General features: G+C 38.7%; 1 protein-coding gene across 4 annotated transcripts in view; it reads right to left on the bottom strand.

The window, feature by feature from the left end:
* The window catches only part of cita (citron rho-interacting serine/threonine kinase a), an 88,914-nt gene that overhangs the window by 7,484 nt on the left and 64,966 nt on the right, over positions 1-16,464 (bottom strand). For 2 of the 4 annotated variants that reach the window (XM_066659617.1, XM_066659621.1), the window contains 15 exons: positions 16,035-16,364; positions 14,387-14,491; positions 13,996-14,136; positions 12,739-12,846; positions 11,748-11,943; positions 9,958-10,125; positions 8,950-8,973; positions 6,103-6,240; positions 5,293-5,473; positions 5,075-5,166; positions 4,285-4,389; positions 4,012-4,181; positions 2,236-2,280; positions 1,078-1,158; positions 762-897 (listed from right to left, as the gene is read on the bottom strand). In XM_066659617.1, coding sequence (XP_066515714.1) covers positions 762-897; positions 1,078-1,158; positions 2,236-2,280; positions 4,012-4,181; positions 4,285-4,389; positions 5,075-5,166; positions 5,293-5,473; positions 6,103-6,240; positions 8,950-8,973; positions 9,958-10,125; positions 11,748-11,943; positions 12,739-12,846; positions 13,996-14,136; positions 14,387-14,491; positions 16,035-16,364 — 2,020 coding nt within the window. The remainder of the gene's footprint in view (positions 1-761; positions 898-1,077; positions 1,159-2,235; positions 2,281-4,011; positions 4,182-4,284; positions 4,390-5,074; positions 5,167-5,292; positions 5,474-6,102; positions 6,241-8,949; positions 8,974-9,957; positions 10,126-11,747; positions 11,944-12,738; positions 12,847-13,995; positions 14,137-14,386; positions 14,492-16,034; positions 16,365-16,464) is intronic. The other 2 variants (XM_066659618.1, XM_066659619.1) reach the window with 2 other exon arrangements.

The raw sequence follows: 16,464 nt of genomic DNA, 5'->3' as shown, positions 1-16,464 counted from the left end.
TTCATGTTTGATAAACCTTGAATCTGGTCTTCAGTCTGAATCTCAGAAAACACCAAAAATGATTTTACTGTAGCCTTAAAGCTGGAGTAGGTGATATACAATAGGTCATCTAAAAGATTTTGTTATAATTCTTGAAATACTCTCTCTCTCACAACATAGCCATCAGTAAATAAACTGATATAAATAAAAATATTTATTTTCTATACAGGCCACAGGACTGTAGAAACCCCTCAACTGGACCAAACAAAATGACTGGATGGCTTACCCGCCTGTCGGCTAAATCGTTCTGCCCCTGTGCACACTGAAGGCTGGAGGCAGAGATGGGTACAGCACGGCGAAACAAAGAAAAGTTGGACGGAGGGAGAAGGCTTCCAACAGAATCACACTGGACAAAGCCAGTGAGTAAAACCACAGTGAACATGAGTGTTTTTCTTAAACGTGAGTGAGACATGAGGTAGGTGCATGGTGTTTGAAGGCAAGATATTGCTTCAAACACCAAGGGAGTGGCTCTTGAAAGAGAGCTGGGATTTTCCGGTTAGTTTTTCCAAACAAAATTACCTACTCCAGCTTTAAATCACACCTTCTATCTTTATATACCAGCCTATCTTACATAAACTTGATTAGAATGAAAATATTATATTATATAATGTAGCATTATCATGATATGGTTTAAGAAAATGAGATATAATTGGTGTTTGACATTTTACCTAGCCACAAATGCGCTTGTGTGTTTGTGAGTGTGTGTGTGAAAGAGGACTGACCGGTTATCATGAGCAGTTTGTCAAGCTCTTTGAGAATCTGGATCTGGAAAACCGAGGTGAGGCCCGGGATGTGCGTCAGAGAGTTCTTTATCACATTTAAAGCATACAGACCCTCCTCTGAACCCACCATTACAATCTGAAACAAACACACACACAATATATATATATAAACATAACTTGCACTGAAACCACTCCTCACACAGAAGTACAAATATTATTACAGCACAATTTTCCCTTGTGAGGAAAGACCATTCTGCTCCAGTTTAGCTGCTGGATGTGTTCGATAAGAGGAAATGAATTCAGGTTAATTAAATACCTGATCGGTGAGGGGTAAAGTACAGTTGATATCCAAACGATCATCCCCTTCTAGCTTCAGCAAAGAGTTCCCCAATAGTTTCTGGATATTAGAGAGAAAGAGAGAGAGAGAGAAATTAAAAATTAAAATTAAACAAATTAAAATGGGAAGGGAAGCAGCCTTTGCAACACATACACAAAAATACCAAAAAGCATTTGCTTAAAATCCAGCATGGCTAAAAAAAAAATTTAAAAAAAGAACATAGGGTGACATCCAGAGTGAGTCCTTTAGAGAGACAATGTTTAGCAAGCATGCAACATACACCATGCACTTGAACAAGGAGGCAGGCCACACCACATACATTAATGCAGATGCCAATTCATGCTTTCCAATGGCCTGAATGTGTTTCTGTGTTTGTTAGAGATGGCAAAATACAGCATTTAGTGTCAGTAACCTTTCTGTTTTAATTTCTTTTAAACTACTATACTTAAAATGAGCTATTTTATGGGGAGCTGTGGCCTAAGAGGGCTTATGACTGAGAGATATGACTGATAAGAGGGCTTATGAATGAGAGTTGGTTTCGAGGTTTGATTCCCAGCAGGAAAATTGTGGGAGAAGGGGGTAAAGGAAAATCAGTGTTCTCCTCCCTCAATCCATGGCTGAGGTGCCTTTGAGCAAGGCATTGAACCCACAATTGCTCCCCTCTGCGCCGAGGATGGCTGTCCACCGCTCTGGGTGTGTGTTCACAACCCCTAGTGCACTATTGTGTGTTCTCATTTCCACAGATGGGTTAAATGCAGAAAACATATTTCGTTGTAAAATGACAAATAATTGCACATTATCATCACATTATTTTAACAGCAAAGTATTTCACTTATGCTTCCAATAAAATCAATTATGCTAAAAATATTCAAAACCACTCTGCTACAGGTAGAAATTCATAGCTAACAACATTCCAGAGGACTGAATCTGATCTAGATTATTTTTCCCAATATCCCATCCAGCAATTTGTGCTGATACAGGTCAGACACTGATACCTAATAATTCTGATATGCCAGCCCTAGGAGTGTGTTCGCACACAAGTGTGTCTGTGTATTGTCATTTGTTTTGTAAGAGGAAATGTACAGGGTAAGATCCAAGCAGCAGGCAAACTCAGCTGGAGACCTGAAATAGGTTTACCTGCACCAGTGGAGAGAGATTCTTCTGTCGTTTAGCTACACCTGCCTATAGTATTCATCAAACACCACACAAGGACACAGGATTACAGATTAGATTGAATTAGGACTGAACAGACAAGAGACAGACAGGAAAATATAGCACAAGACCAAGAATGAATTAGAGAAGGACATTAGAGAAGTATAGTAAACACATCAATTTCAGTGGGGTGATCAGAAACAATGCTGGTTTCAGTTATATGCAGAGTAAATAACAAACATTCATGCACACACACACAAATACTCACGGTTGCAGCAAGTAATTTATAGAAAAAACTTTACAAAAACCATCAGTAATGCTCTGTAACATTTAACTGATTTGTAGGTGCAAATGTGTTGTTGTCGTGTACGGTGTTGTTGTCTTCAGAGATGTAACTGAATGACACGAACATTTTTACAAATGAGTTACTAGTCATGTATTTTCTACAAGTCCAGATGATCATGTGATCCTATGATCATGATTTGTTCACAAAACCCGGATTCAGGTGAGTTTCCAGTGGTTGTGCCAGTAGGAGACCAAAACGGTAAGCAACAGCAATCAGTAACCAATTTACCCAAACACAAGACGACAGTTGCCTGGAAAATTATCTGAAGAGCACTGATATAGGTGAAAAACAGTAAATAATTCTGCCTGTAATGTTCTCAGTGGAGGAGGAGGAGGAACAGTGACATGGCTGATCTGGATGGAAATAAAATCAACTCTAATTAAAAACAAATAAAAGTGCCACAACCCCGTGTAATTTTAGTCTGATCCAAACAAGGCTTAAGTATGAGTAAACCAAAAAAATACTAGTTCATTTCCATTTATTCATACTTCTCATTCATGTTCTCAATCAATAAAATAATATTTAACAGATTATGAATATAATTAGTCTCAGAGAGGCAGATGTGATCTCTCTATGAGAATGTCTGGGTACCACTGTTAGTAAAAATATTTAGGCCAAATATGAGTGGGATTTATCAGAGTGGAAGCAAAGTGGGTGTTAGAATTCCAATTAACAAACTCCTGACAAAAAATGTTTGAAATTTGTAATTGTGGGGTGTTCTGAGTAGGTCCATTTTTATCTCCAAATGAGTTCTGGGTTGCTTCCTCCCCATGAAAATATGTCTATTTCAATAGTTAAGAGTGGACGTTTCTGTTGTTTATTAAAGTTTCACAATTAAGGATTCTTCTTCTTTCGGCTGCTCCTTCCCATCAGGGGTCCTCCACAGCGGATCAACCGCAAACCGCACCATCGATCTGGCACAAGTTTTACGCTAGATGCCTTTCCTGACGCAACCCTCCCTATTTATCAGTCCTTAATTGGGTGGCACGGTGGTGCAGCAGTTAGCATTCCTGTGTCTAGGTACGCATACTCACACTTATGGACAATCTTATGAGTCCCCGACGTGTGTTTTTGGACTGTGGGAGAAAACCGGAGCACCCAGAGGACCCACGTGGACACACCAAACTCCTCACAGACAGGCACCTAGAGCAGGGCTCGAACCTACAACCTCCAGGTCCCTGGAGCTGTGTGACTGCGACACTAACTGCTGCACCACCGTGCCGCCCAATTAAGGACTGACAATCATGTAATTCAATAAAGCCATATACATTAAGGATTTCGAGGACAGAATTAAATTCTAAAACCAATATAGAATTATTTTGACTGATATTACTGGTCATTGGTGTTTTTAGACCTCTAAAGTTGGCATCAAGGCCAGTGTATACCAGTATTACGTTAACATACAGCCAACTCACCGCGTCTGATTCACTTTTGTCACGGGAACCCCTGCTGCCAGCCACCACTGACTCCAAAACAGCCACCCAGCGCTGTTTATCAGGAAAACTGGGAGCCATGAAGTAGAGAGACTGACCCGGCCAACATGTAGTGTGAGGATGAGACTCAAGCTTCAGTACATATGGGATATCTGCATGAACACAAACTTCAAGTCAAGTATATGGACATCCAACATTAGCTATGTCAGTAAACTGACAGACTCAGCTTTGGCCATTGCACTGCTGGACTCTGACCTGACTTAGCAGTGTTGATGAGCTCCGAAGCCCCAACAGCCCCATGCACTGTCACCTCACCATCCGGTAAACAGAGCTCAAACTCCTCCTGTGGCTTCACTGAGTCTAAAACACAAATATACTCAGACACATTATCTACACAATCAAATATTATCACACACTTATGTATGCATCTACACATACTAGGCCTGCATGATGTAGATGTAAAATAATAATGTGCAAAAAAAGCAAGAAGTCAAATATTATGACTGCAATATGCAATTTTATTTATTGGATTCAACAGATTCCTCAGATCTTTTGTTCATATTAAACATTTTTCTCTATTTCTAAAAGTGCTGTAAACAAAAATAGACAAGACCCATATAAACCTATTGCTATTGTTCATATCTGAACTCCACAGATTTCCTCATAATTCAAACATTATACAGTACATACAGTAACCAATAATTTTATTGGTTAAAGGTTGGAAGCAGAGTAGCTGTTCTACACATGGGCCTGAAGAATGACATTCATTGCAAAGTATACAAGTTATATTGAGGAATGACAAGAAAGACCTCTTCAATTCCCCTCATAGACATGAATTTCATTAATCTGATGCTAGGTGATATTACATTCCCTTACAAGGTAATGAAATCACTCTGAATCTGTTCCTGTACAATGTCTTTAAGCCGTTCAATATCTGCTGCCCTCTGCAGTTTCTTTAGCGCTTAAATTCACATACCATCGACAAAAACATTGGATTAATCTTACAGTCCTGCTACACAAACTGAAGGAAAAACAAGTCAAGTACCTTCACTGGGTTCAGACTCAAAAATGGAGACTTTGGTTCCATCCAGAACTACATACTTGCTCTCCCAGCCCTGCTGACCACGTTTGCCATTCCTGCGGGACAATCACAGTGATCATCAAAAGCTCACACATCACTTTTTTTAATGTACACATGTAAGGATATAGTTCCATATTTCCCATGCTCCTTCAAACTTTTAACCGTGAGGTATACTCTCCTACCTGGGCTGCTTCATCCAGCCCTCAAGGCGCACATGGCCAGAAGCTTCTTTGACCTGCAGTGCTGGAGAGTTGGCCTTGTCTCTGCAGAGAGCCTCGGAAAAGTGGGTGGCGTATTCGGGAGGAAGGCCGCATGTAGCGGGAAGACACGGGGAGCACTTAGGATGGCACAGAGTATGACATTCTGAGAGAGTAATGAGAGAAAACAAAGAACAGATAAGAGTTTGATGGAAGAGAAAAAGGTCAGACTTCAAATGCAAAATTTGTTTCACAACACAAACCAGGTCAGAAAAATCTGACACCAGCTTTATGACAGACAACACTTGGGATGAGTTGTGGTTAGCATGAAGCCTGGAGGACCAAAGAGGATGAAAGAATTTGGTGGTGGTGGGGGTTTACTAGGGGTGGGACTCACAATCTCACAATATGATATTATCACGATATGTTGCCCATGATGACATCATGATACTGTGATAGTTCATGTACTGCAAAACAATTCTCTAAAATACATCTGTGTAAACAAAGAGGATTAAATAATCCAGAATAAGCAAATACCAGAATTAATTATTTAATTTGAGAACCAATATATATCAACAATATAATAATATTTCAATAATAATGTCTATATTTGACATCACATATCAAAAACAATACGATATATCACCATGTCAATATTTTGTCTCGTACCCTACCATTCAAATTTTTTATCATTATCTTTTTCTCTCCCTCAACACTGACGTGTTCTTCGACCCTATGTATGGACAACCCTGGTATAGAAAGCGTGAAATGATGTGATTGTGTCTGTATGTGTACCCAGGCATGTTGCAGCCTGTCGGCCAAAGTGCACTGTATCCAGGCACACTGCACATTTAGCTGCTCTCATGTTGAGTCCCACAGTGAAACGATGAGGAATGTTGTGGTGCATCCTCTCCTTCACACGCCGTCCATACTCTGCAAAGATGAAAATAAAAGATTTAGATTAATATTTATATAATCAATTATGGCCTTCATGTTCTTGTATCAAAAGTTTTGCTCTGATAAAGAACACTTGCTGCATTGAAGGAAATGACAAGAAACAAAAACAAACATACTGATGTGTTTAAATCATTAAAACCATTTAATGTGTGTCAACCGAGGGCAAGAACTCTCTAGATACCTCATCCTGTCATTTGTGAGTGAAATTATATAAAAAAAAATAAAAAATAAAATAAAATAAAGTTAATTTTATTCCTATACCATGAAGGATATATAGTACCATAGAGCACTACAACAAATGTCCAGGCAAAACATTTTAACAACTTTTTTTTTTTAAATGAAGAAAATCCTTTTTATTCAAGTAAGGTTGCAAGGCTATGGATATTGGAATCTTTTAAAAGACATTCGATATAAAGCTTTACTTTGTGTGCTGCTGATATACAGTGTATCATACAGTTAGCATTTCTACTTAAAGACTAACTGGATTAGTGTTAGCCAGGATTCTTACTGGGTTAGCCTATTAGCAATATCCTGAGTTGGTGGTTAAACAAAGCTGCATCTATGGTTTGCTGTAGTATGTTTACTGTAATTTAGGCTTTTTATTACATAGATATTCAAAATGTGACCTGTGTGACTGCAACGATGCATGAGTGAGAACTTCAGTTTAATGGAATAAATTATTTTCCCCATTCCTAATTTGATGAATTTAGGAATAATTTCCCATTGTGCAACTTCCCTCAAATATACAATTACAAAAAATCCATCCCCTTAAATATTTAGTAAGAATAATCATTAGAAAGTATTGGACAGCATAGTTTTAGTGAGCTGTCCCCCATATTCCCCTGAAACACTGCTATCTTCCTTTTAGAATGCTAGCAGTATAGCTTATCTTCTCATCATGCTGAAATAATCTGTTTCACAAGCTCTAAAGTAGATTTATCAGCAAAGGGGTGTTCTGACTGAATGTAAAGCTTAATTTAAGCCAAACCTAAGCCATCCTCACTCAGAGGCAATTCACTGGAGCACTACACTATGTCAAAACCAGCAGTTGCGACTCACAAACTAATAGATGTAGTGTTTAATATATAGTTCGACCAAACCTAGGACTCACTGACAGGGCTTTTACAGTAATAATGTTCCAGGAATGCCTAGACTTTGCTGGTTGTGTAAACTACTTGTGGGAAGTTCGGGGCATTTTACAAAATAAATCAGCTAAGTCTAAACCTTTGACTGGTACTATAATAGAATTTTCAGAATGAAAATTATCTAATAAATAGCATGGCTAAAGAAATACAGGATAAGCTTCTTCCAGATTGTAAAGAAAACAGAGTGAGGAGAAGGCCGAGAGACTGACTGTGTTCGTCAACATATGCTGTTCACATGCAGGGCTCTGTGCACTGCAGGGGTGTAGACATAGAGAGATAGAGAGAAAGAGTTTGAAGAAGTATGGGGAAGCAAAATCCTAAAAGCAGAGTTTAGAACAACAACTGCCAAAATTACAGATGAGAGAGAGAGAGAGACAGTGCAATCTCATATCAAAGCCAACGGCAGTAGACTGCATGCTTCAGGGCAATGACAGGAGCTGGAGTCGAAACCCAATTATTGAATCAAAGGAGCGATCAAGTTTGAATGAGAGAGCTAGAGAGAGAGTAGGGGAGAGAAGTGCTTTATTTGTGGTGGGTGTCAGGCTTGATTGGCAGACTCAATGGGATGGTAAAGTGCTTGGGCCAGAGTGGAGAGAGAGGCTTACTCCGCTATGCACATCTCATTTGGAACAATACAGACGTGTATAAAACCTGCACATCGTATTAATGTACCACTGAAGATATGGTGTATATACTTATTCAGATGTATAAGAACACATTTGCAAATGGCCTTATTAAGGGCTATATGTTAGTCAACCCATATATCTTCCTACGTGCGTGTCTGTGCAGTTTAATAAGTTAAAGCGAGAAACTGAATATATTTGCTAGAAATAAATAATATCATATTTCTTACCAGGAACAGAAACAAAGTCAAAATCAGCGTATAACTATATTCTGTCATTTGTGTTAGCCTTTAACTTATAATGCATTTCAGTCATTGTGTTTTTTCACAAGAATTTCAGTTTGTAGCTGTGTATTTCACACTCATTATATCACAGAAAACTTTAAACTGTGCCATGGCTTAGCAAACAAACATATGCAAATATTAAAACATACTAATGATTGTTTAAACCTATACTGTTCTACTGAATGAAATAAATATGCTTGTAATATCTTTTGTGCTGAAAGCAATCCATAAAGTTAAACACACCATTACTCATTCCAGCTCTAAATATGAAAATACTATTAATATTTAAGCCCAGTCTGTGCCGAATAAGATCTATTTGTCATCCCAGCTTTAGGGATTAAAATATTGGCAGACACATCATGTAATCAGCTATTTACCGCATTACAATCAGTAACAGACCTAAAAATCCTAAAATCCTAAAAAATCCTTCAGCAAACTATAGGCCTAATATCAGAAAACACAATGCTTCAATACTATTTTTAGGACTTCCAAAGGGGGGGGACCGAATTCCTGAAGTGCATAGCTTCATAAATCCACCCAATGAACAATATCTCACCAGGGAGATGGACAAGCAGACGAAGGAGAGTGGAAGAAAGATGAAGAGAGAAAGAGGGAAGCGAACAAGAGACTTACTTTCAAACGTAACCCTCCTCTTCTCTGAAAATAGTAGAAGAGATAAGAGAAGACAAAGAGGTCTCAGGTTTCACAGGGACAGACGAAGACAGAGGGAAGACAGCAGAATGGAGCACAGACAGAGAGAACACATTACATCCATCCCTCTTTTGTCAGAAAGAGAGAGAGGGAGAAAGAGAGAGAAGGAAAGAGGGAGCAGGAGATAAACAGAGTGGGGGGGCAAGGGATTTTTAGGAAACGAATGTCCAAGATGTTGAACACTACAGCATGGCAAACCTTCCATTCTTTCAGCTGTCTATTTAAGCATACATTAACAATGTTGCAGCCTTACAATTTTATGCAACAGTTAGAGCAGCCTGACCAAACAGATATTTTGTTAATTTTGTCAAGTGAATATATACCACATGTACAAAGAGAAGCGGACATAGGTTTTCAGCAGCAGCACCCATAGTTTGAATAATAACCATTAAAAAAAAGCACCAATTGAAACAGATATTTTGGAGCAGTTGCCACAACAAGTCTGCTGTCACTGTGGGGTAAAAAGACCCCCTCCCGTCCTGTGTTCTTCTCAACAGTGATGAAACATCATCTAATATCCATGAAATTAGCTAGAGTGGTGTTTTTGAATAAAAAATTATCAAGAATTAATGTTAGTAACTTCAAAACTATCAAATCTTCACAACATTGTTCCAACAAATATTGTAAAGTCTACCTTGAATAGTAGAAGCTGTTACTATTAAAGGGGGATAAAAGAAAAACTGAATGTGTAGGTGACAACATCTTGTACCGAGCACATTTAATGTGTAAGTATTGTTTACTTGCCAATAAACATGAATTGTGCAGGAATATTTACAGATTTTCCTGTTAACAGTAGAATATCTGCTTAGTGTAACTTAGAAAATCAAACTAAACTATCAAAAACATCAATCAAAACATTTAAATTGATCAGGGTAGCTAAACTTTAGCTACAACTGCAAGTGACCTGAGTGAAGAGGTGATGTGGCTCACCCTCGGGTGTGGAGGTCTCTTTGCGGCGGGCTGAGCTGGCTGGGTTCAGAAGGCTGCTTGGGTTAGGCTGTCGTTCGGGGGATTTAACAATGGCCGACATGAGTATCTGGTGGCGAGCCGAGGCAGGTGTAGAGGGGGCCACATGCTCCTGAGCCTTAAAATGAGCTGCTAGAGATGCCACACAGAAATGAGAGGTGAAATGCCCTGAAAGGGCTAGATTTGGTGGAGCTGAGAAAATGATAGTGACAAAGAAATTGATATCAGTTCAAACGTTTGCATTGTCCTTTTACGAAATACTGTTTAATACCTTGTATGTCCACACTTTGTTTTAAAACTTCCACCAGCCTCTATGGGTATCCTCTGAGCAGCTTTTGTATCCTCACAGCTGTAAATGTAGCCCATTTTTACTGGCATATTTGCAGCCAGTCTGTTTCTGTTTCTTAACGTCTACCCACAGATTTTCAGTTATAGTCAAATCTGGATCCTGGAAAGTCCAAAACTTTTTACTTTCTTCTTTTTTACACCATGCCTCAGTTGACTGTGCTTTATGCTTTGGATCATTGCTCTGTTGTGGGATCCATCCATGCTTACTTTTTAGCTTTCTGATTGATAGAAGGAGGCTTTGCTCTAAAGTCTAGAATTTCTGGACTGAATTTATTCTTCTTTCTGCAGAGTTCCCGTCCCTGACGCAAACATCTCCCCTCAAAAAAAAAAAAACATCAGTGATCCTCCACTATGTTTTACTGTGATCTTCTCCTCATAGGTACAGTTTCATGACGTAAACGGAGTCAAGACCTAAAATGTTCAATTGTGGTATCTGTATCCTTGTATGCTTTTCTCCCAAAACAATCCAGACTTGTGTATACTGTGTTTGACTGTGAAGATGTTGAAATTCTTTATTATCCTATTATCCTGTCAGTTCTTATATTTCTTGCTAGAGTTTTCACATATCCATTTCTTCAATTTCTGTAGTAGTCTTTATGCTGGCTACTGATATCAAAAAGCAGTTTGTTATCTTTTTACATTCCTCTCCAGCACTATGAAATTTTAGTCATTATTTGTGAGGTTTTCTGATAGCTGCAACTGCTTGAAACTGCCACTGAAGACTTATCTACCTGCAATTCTAAACTTTAAGCCTAATCTAACATACCTGATACCACCCATCAAACATTAAATGTTGACACTGAACGGCTCAGAAACCTCATGTTACATTTTTATTTAAATACTTTGCTTGTCTGGTAAATGGGATGCAAATTTATCTTATTATTAAAAAGAAACTGTTACTTAGATTAAGCTCTTCTTGGAACAAGTCATATTTCAAGTTTTTAAACTCGAGTTTTCAGGAAGAAAAAATAATGTTATGAGTATATGACTGGACTCAGCTGTATCTGTTACAGTGGAAAAGGACAGTCACATCATAACTCCATTCAGACTGCAGAAGATAGTCATGTGACCATAAATATAATTTGGCCTGACTTGAGTTTGCCCCTTAGGATGTCAAAGGATGAGAACATGAGATCATAACAATTGTACAGCAGACCTAGTGAGGACAATAACAAACAAACAAGACAGCAAATAGAACTGAAGGCTGAAAAAGCGGACAAGAAATACCACTGAAATAAAAAATTAAAAACAAACAAAAAACCCCTAAAATTCTCACGTAATGTATTGTTAATTTCAAATGAGAGAGAGAAAGAGAGACAACTGAGAGACAGAAAGAAGCTAAGAGAAACAGACAGCACAGGTGGGGTGAGGGGCAGAAAGAGACTGGAGATAACTCAGCTTCTCACCTTCTTCTCGTAGAGAGCGCAGTTCTATCCTCATCTTCTGCAGAGCCTCCTCCAGTTCAGAGCAGCGAGCTCGCTCTTTATCCAGTGCTGCTTTCATGTCACCGTACTGCATGGGCACGGCTGGCTGAGATGGAGTCACAGCAGCTGCCCCATTACCTGTAGCCCCCAGCTCTTCTCTCCGACGCCCAAAAATACCCTGAGAAACAATCAGAAACAACTCCTCACCTCACACACTTAAATTCACATTAATCAGCCTGAAACAAGATTCAAGGGAAGTAAGATCAGGTACTGATGTTGGGCAATCAGCTTTGGACAACATATGTCACTCCAACTTGTCTCAGAGGTTTTCAATGGGCTTCATTACATTGGAGAATTCAGTTCCACTGCTCCACATTTCAACTTTGAAGGGCTTAATGCTCAGGGTGACCTTAGGCACTGGGTGACTCCAGGCTCATGTAAAGTTAGTTCAGAGCGAGCTTGTAATGATTATACACTTTGTGCTTATAAAACCCTGCTGCAAAAATGAGTGAAACTTAAAGTAGCCAAGTACAGTGTCTGGATACTTTTGTTCTTCAAACTGTTTCAGAAAATACGTACAAAGTCTATATTTGCTAATCTGAATTACATTTGATTTAAAAGCTGTTTTCATATAACCCTTTTTTATACTTGATGTAATTTAACTTTACCGTTACTGTCCCTGATGACATTATAAGAAATTAAATAGATTTAAGTACCAAGTGAAGCTTCTACACTACAAAGAAAAAAGATTCCTCAGTAAGAGAGACTCTGAGCCCAAATCAATTTCCTCTCCCACAGAAGCCAAGCCCACACCTTTATGAATAATAACTACAGTACTTCAGCGTAACCTTAAAGAATAAATCATCCTGTAATTATATATAGATCTTATGAATGAGGTTAAACCTTGGGGACATTGGGGGAAGGAGAAGATTTCATGAGTGTGATAATGATTGCAGAGTTCTCTCACTCTCACCTTCTTTTTCTTGGTGGGCTGGTCCATCTTAGCCTGAAGGAAGTCGATGAGTTTGGTCTGCTGGGAGATAGTACCCTCCATCTTCACCTTCTCATGAGAATACACAGCCTAGACAGAAAGACAGAGTGAAATACAGAGGGAGAGAGAAAGAGACAGTGGGAATAAAGAGAGTGTGAAAGGAAAAAGGAAAAAAAAAGAAACAGAAAAAAAATCAGATGAGTGAGATCCAAAAGACTCTTGAGTCTCTCACTGAGTAAAAGAGTCTTGGTCTCTCACTGTCTCTTTCTTATCCTCTGAAAGAGTTTTTGCTTGCCACTGTTATCTTAGCTTCTCACTTGGGGCTAGGACAATACCTGTTGTAAATAAAACTTAAATGAAATTGAATTTGAGAGACGTTAGTGTTACAATATATAAAAAAAACTGACAAAATTTTCTTAGCTTGCCTTTGTACATTAGCTAATAACAGGCACAAATAATCTGGTGTAGCTCTGGCAGATTTCATTTAACATTTGGAACTTCATGTCTCCTAAAAATTTCCAGATGTATCACAGGGCTTTAATAAATGTATATGAATCAGCTGTGTAATGGTACAGTAGATTTTTTTTTTTTGTTACTTCTGAAAGACCTAGTTAAGCATGGGCTTGTAATAAGAAAATATAACAGGGCCCAGGACAGAACCCTGAGTTACCCCATAAGTAATATGCATCCTGTTCTGTTTTCTTGATAAGAGGTAAAACACTTCAGGGCAGCACCCCTAGCAGCGCCACAGTTCAGCTGATCAAACAAAATAATGTAATTGATGAAGTCAAACGCAGAGCTATGGTCTAAAGGGATTAAACTTGCTGAAATCATGTTTATGTTCTATAAGCACTGTCACAGTTTCTGAGCAATTTTTTTGTGTGTTCGTGTAACGCAGTGTGGGATATGTGATGAATCTCTGAGTACCAGCAAAAACAACAGCTCATTAAGCTCTGAAGTTGAGTGTGTGCATAATAAGAGCACGGACTCTAAGGTTGAGAGACAGACTGTGGGAGTCCTGCTGAGCTGCACAATGTCTATGCCTCATCTCCCTTCCCATCGTTGAGTCTAAATCAGTAAACCTTATTCATCCCTCAGGGGCCATCAATGATTCATGCATCCATAAGTGCTTTTGATGAGCTATTCAGCAATAGTTAGCGAACAGGGAATGGTTCATAAATGCTGTGGTTAGACGTGGGAATTTAATGCTGATCAAAAGCCGTGCGTGTTTGCGTGCACCTGGATATTCTCCAGTTGATATTCTAGGTCTGTTCTCTCAGTCTTCAGTAGGTCAGTCTGGTCTAGTGCATCCTGCAGCCCCTGAGTCAGTCTGAAGATGTGAGTTTTCTGGAGGTCCATCTGCTGCTGTAGTTTCCCTTGCTGAGAAGACACCAATCGGTTTGGTAAGGTGCAAGAAATTATCAAGACTTATCAGCATAGAAAGTCACAGAAAAAAAATCATTGACACCAATAGTGAAGTAACAAGTTCTTAAAGCTTACAAAGTTGTGCTATGACAGTTACAACATAAAATAATACACAGTGGATATACTGTTTGTATGATCTGACAAGGTATAATCAACATTCTCTCAGTTTATATTTGTGTCCGAGCAAGAGATTCAAGAGGCACACCTCCTCCATTAGCCTCTGTTTGAGCTCCCTCTCGGTCTCTAGTTTCTGCTGGAGGCTGCGAGCATTCATCTCCAACATGGCATGCTTCTTCTCTAGGTCATTCAGCTGAAAAACAACAAAACAGCACAAATAAGACTCATAGGGAGAGTTCACATTAAGAAAAACACAGAGGACATTTATATAAGCACTTTAACCAAATATGTAAACAAAGATTAGTTGTTAATGTTGTCTGGCACCGAGGTAACACCTTCTTACAGTATATGACAAGTATGGTGGAGAACTGCCAAAAAATATAGTAATATTGAGAAAATGTTGAGAGTCAGTAACATTAAAAAGGTTAAAGTTATAAAGGTATGCATAGAACACAACATGTTTTTCATGCTATAAACAAGAAAACATTTCATAATGTAAACAATGTAAAGTACACAGCCAAGGGTCTGTCATAATTCTGTTGTATTAGAATATAGAACTGATTTCTGTGAAGTCATCATTAAAAGATATCTACATGTTTTAGAACAAATGCTGCCTTTTAGATGACGTCTTTTTCAAGAATGCCCATGCTTACTTCAATATTGCAACACAATGCATCATTCTGTATGTAATAAAAAAGGTTGGTTGTTGATATATACCTACATATTAAGCAGACAGCTAATTATAGTGTACAATATGGCAACAACTGCCTAATACAGCTGTGCAGCTGAAATAAATAATGAAAAAATAATAAAACATTTTCTTTCAAAATTGTAACGATTGGTGGCTTCAATACCCAAACATTTATTAAGTCATTGTTGAGTCAAATATTAACAACAGTGTTTTCATTTTAATACATATAAAAGATTATATGTCTTCTGTTATTCTTAAAATTTCACACACTCTCCCAACTTAGTAAGTATCACTTGGAGAGTTGGGGATATGCAAATGTAACATATAAATAAAGAGAAATGTTTGAATTTGGGGTCGTCTAGACCAGGTATGCCACAGCCAGTGGGATCATTTTGTCATTTACCTAATCCTAAATAGCACACGCTAGCTTTCATTTTTTACTAGGAACATTAGAATTTGGGCTGTAGTGCTAGAGAGGAAAGATCATCTTCTGCTCTATCCCATAGACTATGATAAACAGGATGAGAACATCATGATGGCTGGCAAATGTCATTTCTGATATTTATAAAATGTTCTAAAAACAACACAGAGAAAAGGTGAAAGTGGGAATTACAGAGGCGGAAGAATGAGTCAGAAGATTCAGTGAGTACATAAGACTTTTAAAGGGCCCGTATCATGGAAAATGTTCTCTGCTATTTTGAAATAAAGAATGTATTGGGTGAACTTTGACAAAGTTCCAAAAGATTTGCTCATGCTCTATAGGGTGTACATTTGGAAATTGTTTTGTTGTGATGTCAAAATTAACACACCTACATTTCATCATCCTTTCAGCTTACAAGCATTTGTTTGCCTAGTCACACTGACGACATAAGAAGGGTTGTTCCTATAGAAACCTAGTAACTGGTATTATAAAAATACCCATGCTTTTTCACAGTATTTGGAAGCAAAGGATTCAAATATTTTACAGTTTGCTAAGAAACTCAAGAGATTTTTTAATACAGGGAAACCAAAAAAGCATGTGTTGATGTGTATGTGTGGAACTCACAGTGTCAGACAGGCTCTCGGCCTTGAGCCTCTGCTCTTTGAGGGCCTGTTGCAGGGCAAGGATTTCTGCCTTGTGTTCTCGGACGGCTAGCTCCACAGCCTGTCTGGACTCAGAGCTGCGTTGGTCAGCACGCAAGCGGTTCTGCTTCTCGTTATCCAGGAGACGTTGCATGTCGCGGGCGCGGCGTTCCGCCTGCTCCTTCTCATCCTCCAGAGCAGCTCTCCAGCTCTCCCACTGTCTCTCCTTCTCCAGCAGCTCATCATTCAGTGTCTCCAGCTCCACCACCTGCTCCTCCAGCATGCTGCATGTCGTTTTTAGAGTTTCGATGTTCTGGGAGGACATAAATGTGTGTTGCAGTCAGACAACTTATTTGCTTGTCCAGTTTAGAGTTGTTGCTGTATGTGTGTGTTTGTTTAAAGGTATATGAACA

This window comes from Hoplias malabaricus, chromosome 2, assembly GCF_029633855.1.
Source record: "Hoplias malabaricus isolate fHopMal1 chromosome 2, fHopMal1.hap1, whole genome shotgun sequence".
Taxonomy (NCBI): Eukaryota; Metazoa; Chordata; class Actinopteri; order Characiformes; family Erythrinidae; genus Hoplias; species Hoplias malabaricus.
This window is presented reverse-complemented; position numbering and strand designations above follow the sequence as displayed.